Source organism: Barbus barbus, assembly GCF_936440315.1.
Source record: "Barbus barbus genome assembly, chromosome: 25".
Lineage (NCBI taxonomy): Eukaryota > Metazoa > Chordata > Actinopteri > Cypriniformes > Cyprinidae > Barbus > Barbus barbus.
In genome coordinates, this window is record NC_136753.1 from 13,072,403 (window position 1) to 13,087,786 (window position 15,384).

Consider the following 15,384-nt stretch of genomic DNA (forward strand, 5'->3'; position numbering starts at 1 on the left):
GGACCTTTGTTTTAATTTAAAGGTACAAAATCAGTTCTGACAGAAAAGCGTACATATCTGTACTTTTAACAAGCTTGAGGTACAGGCAAATTATGCAGCAAATCACAGATCACAAAATCATAATTTAAGAGTGTGCATTTATTGAATAAAAAAGGCTACTGGTAAATTTCCATCTAATTCTTGGTCAGCATGATCTATAAGTTCCATTATAAATTTAGCTGGGATTTCAGATATGCATTACATGATTGCTAATATTGTTTTTTTTTTTTTTTTTTGAGAAGTCACGTTTGTAATATAGGGCTTTAGGTTATTATGCTTTATATCTTCTATAACTAATTAAATAGCCTAACTAAACTGTAATATATTTACCTTTCATAACTAAGTGATACTAAATACATACATCTATTTCATATTAAGCCTTTTAAATTGGCACATACCTTTGAATAAACACTTCTCTTATCCTTCACACTTTTTTGTCATTCATGAAAATTTAAATAAGATGTCCACTTTGTTTAAATATGATGATATTTGGTGACATACACTAACCATTTGTTTTTACTGCATTTAGAAAAGGGAGCCTGATCAGGTGCTGGAGGCGGCTGTCACCATCTTTGCTGTTAAGGAGGATGAGGGAACATTGTCTTTAAACCCATTGGATGTTTTGGTTGCATCTGAAGATGATGTCTGCAAAGTCTTGGGTCAGTTTACAGGTGCTGTTTTTTGCACTAATGTATTCCCTTATAATACAAGTATTATACATAGTATACAAACCTCTTAAAGTTTGTATAGAATGTGCTGTTAATCGTATGGAAAACTTCTTTTTTTTGCATAAAAATGATCCACTGTGTTTCAGATTATTTAGCAGTTGTTTTTTATTATTATTATTATTATTAATTGTATTTAACACTCAAATGTATTTTAAACATTCCCTTTGTGCGGTCTTTACTTGTTTGGTGAAAAGTTTGATAAGATAGCTTAAATGTAATATTTTTGACTAAACAGCCCACTGATTTTGTTTTATGCTTCAAAACATGTTTTGTCATGATTTCTTTGTACCAGTGTTTTTGCTTAGTCTTATGTAACGTTATTGCTTTGAGTTTGATTAACTTAAACCATTGAAGGCAATCAGTTTCCTCAAACCATTTAAGTAGCTATATAGTAGTTAAGACATAGTTAGATTTGTTACCTTAATTCAAACGGAGTGGAATGAAATAAAACAAATCAAATTAAGTAAAAAATATCAGGATGCAATTTTAAACCATACCAGGACACAAAGGTACATTTCTATCACTAGGGGTGCATAAATGTTCTTTTAGAGGTACAAACAAGAAGGTACAAAAATGTACCAACGTTCTGAGGTACATTGCTGTACCGTCAAAGCATTTATACCTTTTTAGATACATTCCTGTACCTTGATTTTTCTGTGTGCACACACATATGCATATATATATATATATATATATACATATATGAAGAGTTCATTTTTAAAAACAGATAACTTATTTTGATTAGGTTAAAAAATAACTAAAAATACAGCTAACTAACACAATAAAACATGATAACATACATAAAAACATGATTTTTGAAAATTTTATTATCCGTTTTTTGTTCTTTTTTCGTGAATAAACTTCATATATATGCACACATCTTAACAAAACGAGGTGAAATTGTGTCATTGTTGCATTTCACCAGCGTAGACATTTTTTTTTTTACTTTATGAGCTGTCCCACATTTGAACAATCTTTCTCAGCTCATTTCCTTTTTTTTCTTCACTGTATGTTTGGCTTGGCTGAGAATCCAGCCCAAACACTTGCCCTCCACACAGGAACCACCCTAAGCTGAGGTCATCAATTCTGAACCTATACCCAGGCAACAGAGTTTAAGTCATTGAGGAGAATAGATGTGGAGAGGAACGGTCGCGCCGAGCAGTGCACATGGAATGTGTCAGCGTTTCTGCACTGTTTACAGCTTTGTTTATGATCTGTGTTAACAGTGTACTGACACTTTAACTGGCTTCAAAACAGCCGCCAGAACGAAGGCCATGAATCTAGGGCGGCAGCAGACCTGTGTTTCACCTCATAAGGAGAGAGCAGGGAATATCTTCCAGACACTGTTATCTATGCAATTGCTTGTGTTTAAAAAAAAGGACAATAAAAATTTACTTGTAGTAGATACCAAAATAATCTTATTTTCTCATCAAATTCTTATTCTTAAATTCTTAAGTTGATGTAATTAAAACCCAGTAAACTGGTATTTTTGCAGCCTTTCCCCTCTTTTTTCTCCTTTTTTGTCACAATGAAAGTACTGACTTTTAAGAAATCTGACTAGTAATCATTTTAATAAAGTTCATTGAGCAATTTGACCTAAACAAAAACACATTATAGAAAAATACAATTAAATCAATTATTTTATTTTTATTTAATTTTGGAAAGAAATGAATACTTTTATAAAAAAAAAAAAACAACACATGAATTGATCAATCGTGACAGTAAAAACATCATATTTTAAACAAAAAAATGATGCTGCACAACTGCTTTTTTTCATAAATAAATAAATACATAAATGCTACTTGAGCACCAAATCATTAAAGAATAATCATGTGACAGGAAGTCTGTAGTAATGGCTGCTGAAAATTTCGCTTTGCCTTCACAGGAATACATTTTATTTTAAATAGGAAACAGTCATTTTTCTTTCTTTTTTTTAAAAAGTCATTTTAATATTTCACAATATATTTTATTACTTTACTGTGTTTTGGTCAAATAATAGACTGTTTTAAAAAATCTTACAGAGGCCAAAGTTTTGAATGGTATAGTGTATATTTTCAGATTATTAAAATGTCCTTAGTGGTTTCTCAGACCTCAAGCAGAACATGAGAAGATGAACAGGGCTTCTTCACTAAAGCACATACTCTTTTCAGGACCACAAGAATTTGGTTTTAGACATATAGGTACAGATGTTTGTCATGAGCTCTTCACCCTGACTCTATTCAGCTGTCTCATCACTGACTGTAATCTCAGCAGTACATTCTCCTGGCAGACTAAATGGAAAATATCCGGCTGATGTTTATTCTGGCAGGCTGTGATGATAGAGCTGAGAAACTCTCTTTCTTTTGTGTGCATGTTACCTGTTATGAACTGTCATTGGTTTTGTTCTTCAGTGTGACAGAGTGTGAAGTACATATGAAATACACTGTAAATGACCTAGTATAACCTAAATAGCTACATAAAATAGAACCTCTTTCAAAACAACTGCCAGTAAACTTGTAAGAAAATAATTCACAATAACGATCGAACTATAAATTTTAAGTCTCCATCTGTAAAAAGTAAATCTCACTGGTACTTTGTGCCAAAAAGAAAAATTGCTCAATTGCTCACAATCATCTGTCTCACTGAATCTTCATAACACCCCTCATTTATTCCTGATTTGCCAAACCACAGCTGAGAGAGCCTGACACAAGCTTTCACTATAGAATAAAAGGCTCAATTAATTCATTTAGCTGTTTCTTCGCCTCGAGGGCCAGACATCAATAGGCGAGCAGACAATCCTCTTCTGTGCCTACTATAAACAACGCTGGCTGGCGCTGACTGAGGAAACAGGTATCAACAAGGGTGAGTCTGAACAGCACTGCAGCGCTGTAATTTAAGAGAGGTGTCAGTGCCATCAAGAGTGAAGTCAACTGTGTCTTCCACTCAAGGCTCATGCAGCAACAGCCAATAAAATTACACAATTGCATGGTATATGAGAGAGCTATCCTTATAGCACTAAAATTCACAGCCAAGGAACAGCTAGAAATGAATAAGACACACCTAAGACAAAAGCATGCAATGGTTGCAATTATGCTATTGAATGAATACTATAAAAAGTGGTTATGTCAGGGCATAACCTGGTGGTTAGCACATCTGTTCCCACATGTTTGATGCTTATGTGGGTATATTCTCCTTTTTTATTATTAAACACATCTCAAATCTGAGTTAGTATTATTTACTCTGTGTGTGAATCAGACTTCTAGGCAGGAGACACAAAGTTTGTGTTGTGAACGTCAGCCAATTTATCCTCAGCTGGTTCCCGTCAGTGATGGGGAGACTGCTTTATTTCTGTATCACACTAACAATGCAGACAATGAGGGATGACATTCCCCATGTTCCTAAGAAACAGCTTTGAATCTGTGAAGTGATAACATGAACCTGCCTGAAATTTTCAAATGTAGTCATAATAAGTCATGATAAGTTGTAGAGTGTGTAGGAGAAGCAGTTTGGAGCAGAAGCAACCCAGCTTCCACCTAACTGCTCAAAAGAACACGTCTCCATCTTGAAACTTTCAAATTCTCCTTCAGAAACAAGCTCAAGGTTTTCTTTTCTTGGGGTTGTAAAGGGAATCTGTGTTCCATTATGTATCAGACCAGTAATATCAACCAAAAGCCTCAAAAATGAATGTTTTGCCTAAGGGAAGCTGAGAAAGTCCACTGAGATGGCCAATATAAAGTCTTAACCATGCTGTTTTGCCTTGTATATGAGAGTGTCCTGTGCAGTGGTAACTTTTTTTTTTTTGAAAATGTTGTCCCTTTTCAGTCCCTTGTGGGATGAAGCAGTGCCGATATTGTTACACACACAAAAAACTAAAGAAAAAGTTGTTGTTGCAGTTGTTTGGTTCTTTTGCATGACTCTGAATATCGGAATGACCTTGATTTTATACTCCAAAAAAATACTGACATATTTGGGCATCAATTTTAAGTCATAACTGACTTTTCCTGCAAACCGCAAGGCTTATGTATAATTTCACATCTTTGTAACCCAGAAATCCAAACCATCCCAACTGTCTCCATGCTATCCCTCCAAAAACATTCTTTGATTATTCATTCTATCACAGATTCCACATAAGGTTATTCAACAAAAATAATATTATGTGAAAAATACTTTCACATCCAGCAAGTCTCAGACATTACCAATCTGAGATTATTTTCAAATGGGAAAATGCTGCATGGCTGAACACATCACTACATTTATTGCATATAATCAACCAAATCGAAGCATTCCAAATCTTGCGATGATATTCTTTTTTTTTTTCTAAGCAGAGATTTTACTCATCAGATTTCATTTTATGATCACAATAATGTGCATTTCCCCTCAGATCTTCTCACTTTAATGTCCTTTTTAGATGTTTATTCAGTTCCTACTAGCAGAATATATATAAAAAATACAGATGTTTTAGAGGAAAGCCTTCTTCAGTGTGTCGGTTCACTGCTCATTAGATGATTTTATACACAGTCTGTGAGTATTATCACGTGTTCATAATTAAACAATCAACTGCTTCATAAAATAACAACAATAGGAGCAATAACACATCAGGCATATAGCTCCTCATAGTTGGAATTGAGTCATGAAATAAATGCTTTAAATGCCAGTCCCAGCAGGATTCAGCTCTTGAAAGGAGCATGGCTTGATATTCTCTGTTCATGTGCCATCGTTCTGCCTGAAATATTTCTATCCTGTCAATATGCACTTTACATACATTGGCCTGAAGCTGTCAATGTGTCCTTGCATAACAAGCACATCATTGTATTTCAAAACAATGCTCAAGCGTCCGACCACATGTGGTAAGATGGGAAGACAGAACTTTGGACAACGTTAAACAATGTCAGACTGAGGAATAAATTGTTTTGACTCCTATTTACAATCAGCGTTGGTGTTCGGTTCTTTCAAATCTTGACAATTACGAGCAATTTAAAAATGGAATCATAAAAAATGACGTCAGATATTTTTAATAGTATTCTCTCACAAACTGGGCACAGTATCGCTCCATCGATTATGAGTATCCCGATGGATAGACATGCTAAACGATTCCTTTGAATTCAAAGCAGCATTATCATACTCTTACACATACCATCCTGTGTGAGCGCAATATGTGTGCTAACGCTCATGTTTCCAAGCCTGTGTGTGTGTGGTGGCGTCTAGTTAAACGAGATGCAGATGGCTGGTTTGGGCCTAGTGCGTTGCAACCTGGCAGGCATCAGGTTGAGTTTGCTATAGAGTATTCGGCTCTAGACCCAGGCCCTCCTCTGGAAATATACTCACCCCCCTGCAGCATAGCCCCAGCATGGGCTTTCCGCCAGCACTGATCTCGCCAGGAGGTCTGGGCCTTCTCAAAAACACACAGCCTGCCCCACAGGTTTACAACAGCCAGCTCAATGCACTCTTATATCTCTGGTTCTCCTGAAGAGGCTGGGCTTGTGCATCACAGTCTGAGTCCAAACTCTCAAAACCATTGTTTTTGATCACCCTTCCTGTCAAAAAAGTCCAAAAAAGCTGCCAACCGGTATGGAGTAACATGAAAGAGCTAATGAGCTTGCAAGTGGAAACATTCATGTTGTACAATCACAAACAGGTGGTTCAGAACTGCTAGGTGTTTGCTGGATTTATTTGATGCATCTGCGGATGATGATGAAGACACTTTTGAAAATTCCTTTACGAGAATCACATGCATATGAGAAGGTCTTGTTCGCCTGTGGTTTACAAAACATGATGAACACCAGTAAACACTGATAAGCGTTCTGGGAAATGCGGTCACTGGATGAACCGCTGCACGTCTACGATGGTAATTCATCCCCTTTGAACAGCAGTGAGGTAAAATAGTGAGGTAGCCGAGCAAAGTGCAAAAGCTCCGTCAGGTTTCTCATCTCACATCTCACCCTCTTTTGCTTGATAGGTGGAACTATTTGATCCATCGGCAGCTTTGAAGATTAGAGATGTTGATTTATAAAAGCCACGTGGCAGCTAAAACATTAACTAGTGAATTTTACTGTTACTGGCAAAGACAAACACTGAGATTACTGATGGCTGATTATCTACGAAATCTGACAAACAAATTGTATGTAAGCGGTGTGATTTTCTCTGCAAAACACAAACGTGAAGAAGAAGAAGAAGAAGAAAAAAAGATATTTGAAGACATTTTCAGCTGTTTTGGTCCATACAATGAAAGTCAATGGGGTGCACACCTTCAAGCAGCATACAGCTCCAGTGGTTTAATCCACGTCAGCGCCCAAATCAAATGGCAATGTGTTCTTCTCTGTCACCTGACTTAACGTCATGACACAAGCACCGATGAGGTTTGACGTATCTGATGTGTTGCCATATTTATATGAGCATGATATGATGGTATGAGTAAACATGAGTTGATTAATTATTTGATTTGATTTGAGAATGGCTCACTACTTAAATGGATAAAAAATCCTGTCATTTACTCTCCCTCATGTCATTCTAAATGCGTAATTCGTTCATTTTCAAAACACAAGATTAGGCTTCCTTTTACCATATTTAAAGTGTTCTATATATATGCGATGATCAGTATGTGAATATAAGTTCAGTTAAATCTGTTCATTATATAAAGCAATCATGTGTCTTCAGAAGACTTGGATTAAACCACTCAAAGCATATGAATGTTTTACGTTGACTTTATAAAGTGTCAAAGTTTCAGAACTTTCCCTTTTAGGTGAACTAACCCTTTAAGTTTCAGTCTGTTCAGCATAGAAATTGATCGTATTAAACCACTGGAGCATGGTTTACTCTTACATTATCTTTATGACCGTTTTAAACCTTGAAACTCCACTGACTTTTATCGTATGGGCAAAAACAACTGAAACATTCTTCAAATATCTTCTTTTTTGTTCTGCAGAAAAAAGGAAAATCATAGTTAGAAACAACATGAGGGTAAGTAAATGATGGCAGAATTTCAGGTTTTGAATGAACTATTCATTTACATCTGAGAAGAGCAAACGAGCAGTACTTAATTTTCTTCTAAAACGTGAGTAACGTGTCCTGGGACATTAGCCCAGGGGGTCACTTAATTCATGTCTTCAGAATATTGACCTGCACTGCTAGGCAAGAATTTCAGATTCAGGCCCAAGAGAGCTCTAAAACACTTCCAAGTGTGCATTTAATGTTCAAGGAGATCATGCAGTAACTATGTGAGACAATATGTTCAAACTGGCAGAGTCATATTGTGGTTTGGTAAGTGGTAGGGATGTTAGGGAGTTAAACATAACTTTGTGACAGAGAAACAAGTGCATGCGGGAAATACAAGAGAAGCGATTTGGATTCTGACAGCGATTTGTTTTACTTCCAACAATAGAGGACAGAGAAACATCCCGGATTCATCTAAAACCACAGTCTGAGATTCAACACATCCTTCTGTCATCCAGATTACATTGCTCTTAAATATTTCCTTCTCTTTACTAAAACGTTCACATTTTACTGCCTCATCTTGTCTGCACCAGCAAAGCTTTTAAGTAAATCCTCTTTTATAAATACATTTACATTTACAGTTATAATCAAGCTACAGCAGGTGTATTGCATATCTGAGATACACACTATACATGCATAAATAACACAGTGTGTAATAGCATAATTGAAGGACTAAATACACGCTGTCTGTTTTTCACACCAGGTGTACATTGGAAAGACAAATTGTAGTCCAATTAAAGTGTATATATGCTGGACAAGCCAAGCTGCAGTTGCTTTTTTCAGGTCTGTTAATCTAAATTTTGAAAAAACAGATATGATTTCTGTTGTGACTAATGACATTTTAAAACGAAAAACTGTTGTATCAGTCCAGTGGAAATTACATTTTTAAAGTGCATGCAGAAGAAAATATAAACACTGTTACTGAACTGAATTGGATCAAGACTGAACTGACTGAGCAAAAGACACAATTTACTTCTGTAGAGGCGAATTGATTTTTTAAATTGATAAACATTGACACTATTATGAACTGAACTGATTTAACACCGAACTAACTTGAGCTGATAATGACGCTAGTGTCTTTTATGCTTTAACAGCTGAAATTGAAGATGTTTCATAACTGATGAACAATATTTACAACATTAACACAGTTCTTTTCCTGTTTATTACTGTGAAGTTGCTCTGAAACAATCTGTATTGTATAAAGCGCTACAAATAATTGTGACTTCAGTTTAAAAGGATTTTAAGTAAGTAATGTAATGATTTAAATGTTTTTTTTCCCCCAAGTACGGAGTGACATTCCCATTTCATTAGGATGGCCTTCCTCTCATCACTTTGTATTCTCGATAGGCGTCAGACTGTGGCTTAATGCATTAAAGAATTATGCCTCTCAATGGCATAAGCTGATCAATATCGTAAGGCCACATTAACAGGGCACTCAGGGGTTTATAGGGGTCCTTTTCCACTCAAGGATCCAATCAGTTAAGTGCAGTTCAAGTGAAACCTAGGTTTCTTTGCAGTCCCGCTTATTGATCGCTATCTATTAAATCTCTCTCTCAACACTGTTTCACTCACTATAAAACCTCCCTTATTTTCTCTGTTTCAAATCCATCTCTTCTATATGTATTCTTATCATATTTAGTAAGTGAAATTCACTGCACATTATTCCGGTTCAATTCAAGCGCTTTGGTGAAATTTCCTTTCAGTAAGAATTTGGTCTAGTACATGAATACATATAAGGACCAACAAAGACAATTGCACTGAAATACTCCCCAGCATGCTGGAATGTTTCTCCTACATACATTACTGCTGAAAGAGGACCAAACCCTCTGTCAGATCATTTACATCATACATTTCCATATGTAAGTTTAGGTTATGAATGAGAGGTTGCCATAGTGTTTCTATAGGGGTTTGATTGCATTTGGCCCTCACACACACACACACAACGGTTTCCCCTTGGGTTCTGCCCTGGCTCAGAGGTGTCACACGGCTCTTTCTACTCCTGTTTAAGCTTTGTTTGCTTTAATGCTGCCCACCCCTTCACTCCTCTTTTTTCACTTCTTCACTTCTTTTCATTCTCTTGCTCTTTCTTTTCATTTCGGCACTGGATCTGATGGTACTGCACTCAGGAAAAACACAGCCGAGGAATGTTCGGCAAAAGCATTGGCTCGCTGACAGCAAGATGGATGCTGTGAGTGACGATCTTTTGTGCCCCACGCAAGACTCACACTTGCAGGCCCCGGTAAAAATAAAGTGTCAAGGATTCAGGGGAGCAATTTATTTCTGCTGTGCGACAGTGGCGTCTGGTTTGTTTACATTTCCAGCAAACAGGTACATGTTGGGCTTAGTCAGAGAGAGGAGAAAAAGAACAAGCTCTTCTTTTCTAAGATGAGTCAAAACAGGCATTGAAAACTAAGTGGGCAGGTGCAAAATTAGCTACAAAATGTGTGATTGATGACAGATGATGACTATCAGGCTCTTTTCATTATAGTTATGATTCAGACTTGTTTATTCACAGCCAGACATTATTTGCATGTCCAAATGACAGTGCACCGTCATTCTGCTATTGAACTGAACTGACTCAATAAACAGATGCATAGCATGTTAAAATATCATAATTCTTTAGCACGTTTTAGGATGCAGACAGTTTCACCCACAGAGGTAGGCTACATGCTTTTTATTCTTACAGATATTCTATTTAATTCAGTGTAAGTGAAATCACAGAAATACACAAAGGGCATTGTCAGTGATAATGTTATTTTATTTTAAGGAATGTTTTAATGAACAGGAATTATATCCATCAGTTGCACCCATAGGCACTTTTCATAACCCAGATATTTATCTTATCTATCTGACTGCTGATAAACAGTCTGCTATAAGAGTGCTTCAGCTTGGTTTGGGCTATCTTAAGAGCAGCCAGACAATTCAGTGCAAATAATGACAGTTAATTTAATTTATGAATTAGGTCCCTTGTCCATTAAATTAAGCGGTTTTATCTCTTTACTTTAGGCATAAGCAATAGAATAAAAATCCATGTTCCTCCAGCTAAGCTTGTCATGTAGTGATACTGTGTATTTCAAATATCTGTGTATGCAAATTGTATTTGTATTATTACTAATTTTACAAATGATGTTATAAATAATTATAATAATAACAACGATAATAACATGTAAATAAATACTTGGCAGTCTTACCAGCACTGTCTGATATAAATTAATTCGATCATTTTAGTTTTTATTTGTATTTTGTTTGTAATATAACGTGAATAAATAGAGAATGTATACGTAATAAAGAAAAGTACTAATAATAATAAAAAAAGAAAGCAATTAATATGTCTGAAATTTTATTTTAATGACAGTGATAAAATTGAGTGCACGGGCCAAAACACGAGGCGGCTAGTTGGCAGACTTTTATCAAATTGCTCTTTAGACGACAAAATATGTCGTTTGTCTTTGTCCCTTCAGTCTCTAAAGACACCTGTTCACTTTTCTCGGATTTGTTTTTCTTTTGTTTCATTATACTTGATAATGCCGAATATATACTAATGTTTTGCCCCAAAACTAATAATAATCACTCTGAATGAGTTTTGTGTGTGTGTGTGTGTGTGTGTACTATTTAAACAGTAAAGAAATATAGGTGTGCGGCACTGGTTATAAAATAAACATTAACACGCATCTTAACAAGCTGTATTGGACAAATTATTTCAATTTTTTTTTCAAATAGCCTATATTCTAGCGCATTTTGTTCAAATGAAACGCAGGCTACAGTAAATATGTAAGCCGAGCCTAGGTTTCTTAAACTTCCATAGCCTATTATTTTTTTAATTTTTGACGTAAACTTTTATTTAATAATGCATAAAATCGTTTGCAAAATAGACCTTAAAGTGAAGCTGTATTCATTAATTATGTTCCTAAGACATTTATTCAAACTCGATACCGCGATTTGTAAAAATCGGCTGTTGCATAGCCTATAGCTAGCTATAAATCGTACTAAATTCTATGTTTAACTTACCTCCAAACCACTATTTCAAGTTTTTTTTTTTTTTTTTCCTCCAAATCATTTAGCCTAGTGAATTTTCCATAAATCTGTCACTTGTATGGTTGTACTGTAATGGTCTTGAAAGTTCTTCTCACTAGATGCGAAACGCTTGCATTTAAAAAGAAAACACCCGCACTTTTTACTTGGCAGTCATGGCTGGTTTCTAACTCATCTCAAACAAATTGTACGTGCGACGAAAGATCAATGATATGTCTTTGGTGATGTGTTCTCCCCCTAGGCTACGCGCTTTCCAAAAATGATGCAGAAATATAAAGATGGACCTACCGACACATTCGTTGGCTTCTCTGGCGGTTGCGCGCTGCCAGGGTCGGTCATAGTGAAAAGGTTTGCATCTGTCACACTCTGGTCCGGCTGTATTGTGCTTGCACTCGCACACCAGGTTTTCATCCCGGTCTTTGACGCACCGTGACGCGTGTCCATTACACTTACATCTGCCTCCGACCTGCAGGTCTGACACGGCGTAAAAATAGGAATCTCTGGCCAGCTCCGAGTCATCCTCATTTTCGTCTCCGAAAGTGTGCAGTCGGCTGAAAGTCACCTTAATGTCAGTGGCGGTCACCCAGTCCTGAAGTACGGGTGAATTGTCAAAGTCGTGCGCGGAGGGTCGCCCGTCCAGGGTGCTGAACGCGATCAACCCGCCGGAGAGAGGGTGCATGTCGGTGTGAGAATCTGTGCAGATGGCCTCTTGCTCGTTTTGCTTAGTGATCGTGGCTTTGCTGGGCTTGTTGAACATCTTTCTACACTGGGTCGAGTAGTACTGGAAAGGCACCCAGGACTTTCCGTAGTCCATCGATTTAAAGATAGCCATGGACTCTGGTCGCGGTGAGCAGAACTGCAAACTCACGTAAGTCACCTCAAATTTCTTGCCCAGGGACAATGTTAAAGTCACGTTTTGAGGATATTGGATGTAATTTTCCGACTGCCAGCAGGTGAGATTGTGAGGGTTGTTCAGGTCGGTTAGGTAAGCAGGTGGGTGATATTTCTTTGGGTCCGACGCGTCGCACGTCTGGCAGTTTCTGTGCCTTTCATCCCCTTTCTCAGTCACCACACAGTATCGACTCGGCGTTTTGCCACAGGTGCTGGACGCGCGCACTTCCTTCCCGAACGCCGCGTTGACGAAATCCGGGATGCATCTTCTGGGGTGACCGTTCTCGTCGTAGCACGGATCCGGTGGGGAGGTCTGAGCGGCGAACATGCTCATGCCGTATCCGCCGACAGTCCCTTTGACCACACAGTAGAGAGTCACCAAAGTGACCAAAGCATCAGAGACCCTCAACATCATCACGCGCTTTCCTCAGTCTCGCCTGTGCTGAAACACAGCCGTGTCCAAATGAGAAGATGCTTTCACTGTTTGCAGATGGAAAATCAGTTGACAGTCTGAGCGTGATCAATCCACAGCCGATATGACACCGCGATCAAACCGGTGCCAAATAACAAACTAATGCGAATCTAAATCTGACTCCAGCATATGGGCAAACTCCTGCATCCAAACCTCTACGGGAGATCCGGCAATATTTACGCTCTCGCAATTAAAGAAAATCGCAATTGGAGAAATCTCCACACAGATCACTGTACCTCCGTCAAACAGTTCAGAAAAGTCACAAAACAATCTCAGTTCGTGCTGGCTTTCTTTTTCCGTTAGTATTGGACACGCGCTTTCACTTGTCTGGTTCTTGGATCTCTGCGCTGAGGATATAAGAAGATCCCGTTAGTTTGAGCTCTAGTGAGATAGGAGACACTCTCTCTCTCTCTCTCTCTCTCCCTCTCGCTCACTCTCTCTGTATCTGCTCTATGGAGAAAGAGCCGGACGCGTCTGTACGCCGGGCTTTGAGTTTATTCATCTCCAGCAGTGACACTCGAGAGAACAACGACATCCACTGGTAGATTATCAATAAAACCAGCAGACGTGAATTGAACAGAATGTAATAGAAGCGCAATTTGAAAATTTGTAAAACATAGGCCTATTCAGTACCTTCGCTCTTTAATTGTCGCGTAAAATAAAATAAAGGGTAGAGATTTTAAAATATGTTTTTTTTTACAGCAACAATATAAGTCGAGTACAACAACAATAATAATGCTGATTTCAAAAAGACGTGCACAAAATGTGAATTTATAATTTTACTATTTGTTCATTGTGTTCTGGAAAATTAACTTTTTTTTATTAATGGGTTTATTTTTGCCATATCAAAGGTTTTCGGTTGGTTCCTCATTATAATATAGCATCCAAAGTTAATGATATTCTTTAGTTTGGTTATGTGTTTAATTAACATGCTATTGTTATGAATAAGTTACCAGTTCTTTAGTAACCAATTTAATAAGCCTCCCATTATTAAAGGCAACCAGCGACAACAAACCATATAACTTTCGGTTAGCCATAACAGCTAAATTAATTGTATTTTGCATGAAAAGTCTTTTGCATATTTAGGCCGACTGTATTTATGAATATAAATAAACATTATATATTTAGCCAACTTCTGGGTTCAATTTTGTCTTAAATTGTTGCTCAGTAAAGTAGGCCTATTGTTAGTTCCCACAATTAACAAACAGCACTGGTTTTACAGATCATGTATTTTTATATTTATAACATGTACCTATGTCCATTGTTTAAATCATTATATAGGCCTATAAATATAAAAGTTATAGCCTATATATGTATATATTTACAAATAAAACGAATTTCGCAAAAGATATGCAAAGCTATAATACATTGTTATACAAAAAGAAAGCAATGACAATAATAACGATAATATTTCTCTATGCAGCCTATCTGATATATTCATTAATGGTTAGGTGTTCAGTGGAAAGCGCACGAACGGTCCTAAAAAACGAGTAACCTAAAAAAAAGAACAATACTTTTGGCGCCAGATAACTCATGCTCTGACAAAATTGTAGAGTGGTGGATTAGCTATATTGCCATTGAAACAGTTGTTGAAACGTGCCTTTGAAATAGAACTGCTAAGTAGACTATGCAGTTTACTCTTTAATGAGTTAGACTCCTCCGATCCACATCCTGTAATTTTCACCCTGAGTGAGGATAAAGAGTTTTTTTTTTTTTTTTTTTTAAATAGGCTAATAAAGCGTTTTCCCATGCTCCAACTAGGCCTCCAAACGTTTCAGGAATAACAATGTTCAGCTCTAGGCCCAACAAATGATAAAATAATGAATCAAACGGCCATTCAAATTCACTGATTATCTACATTAGCGACTTGGGCCTACAGTATCGCCTGAATTTACACGAGAGTGGCCTAACTGAACAAGGTGATGAAAGACGCATGCGCAAATAGCATGGGTGTCAGAATGCGTTTCAGCTGAAGTCTGAAAATTAGATTATCCATGCGAATGCAAATAAAAGCAAGGTTTCGTAAATGCATGTAAATTAAACCAATAGGCTCTATTTTCAAAGAGATTATTTAGCCTATTTTCTTTAAGGCTATTTGATTGATTCATTTGATTTGCTTGTGTTTTGTATAACTCTGTACGGTATTTTGGATTGTTTTATATTTCATTGTTTTGTTTTTATTTATAGCCCTACATATAACTTACGGTGTCCTTGAGTGCCTTGAAAGGCTCCTAAAATTAAAAGTTTCATTTA

At 36.9% G+C, this 15,384-nt stretch overlaps 2 protein-coding genes across 2 annotated transcripts in view; one reads left to right on the forward strand and one right to left on the reverse strand.

Moving 5' to 3' along the window:
• LOC306845308 (syntaxin-8-like) overlaps window positions 1–1,232 on the forward strand; it is a 118,617-nt gene extending 117,385 nt beyond the window's left edge. The window contains exon 9 of the transcript XR_013781979.1: window positions 569–1,232. The gene's annotated coding sequence lies outside the window, so the exon portion shown is untranslated. The remainder of the gene's footprint in view (window positions 1–568) is intronic.
• LOC306845307 (netrin-1-like) overlaps window positions 1–13,643 on the reverse strand; it is a 66,318-nt gene extending 52,675 nt beyond the window's left edge. The window contains exon 1 of the mRNA XM_079378003.1: window positions 12,057–13,643. Within this exon, the coding sequence (XP_079234129.1) occupies window positions 12,057–13,074 (1,018 nt within the window). The 5' untranslated portion in view covers window positions 13,075–13,643. The remainder of the gene's footprint in view (window positions 1–12,056) is intronic.
• Window positions 13,644–15,384: the final 1,741 nt, after the last annotated feature.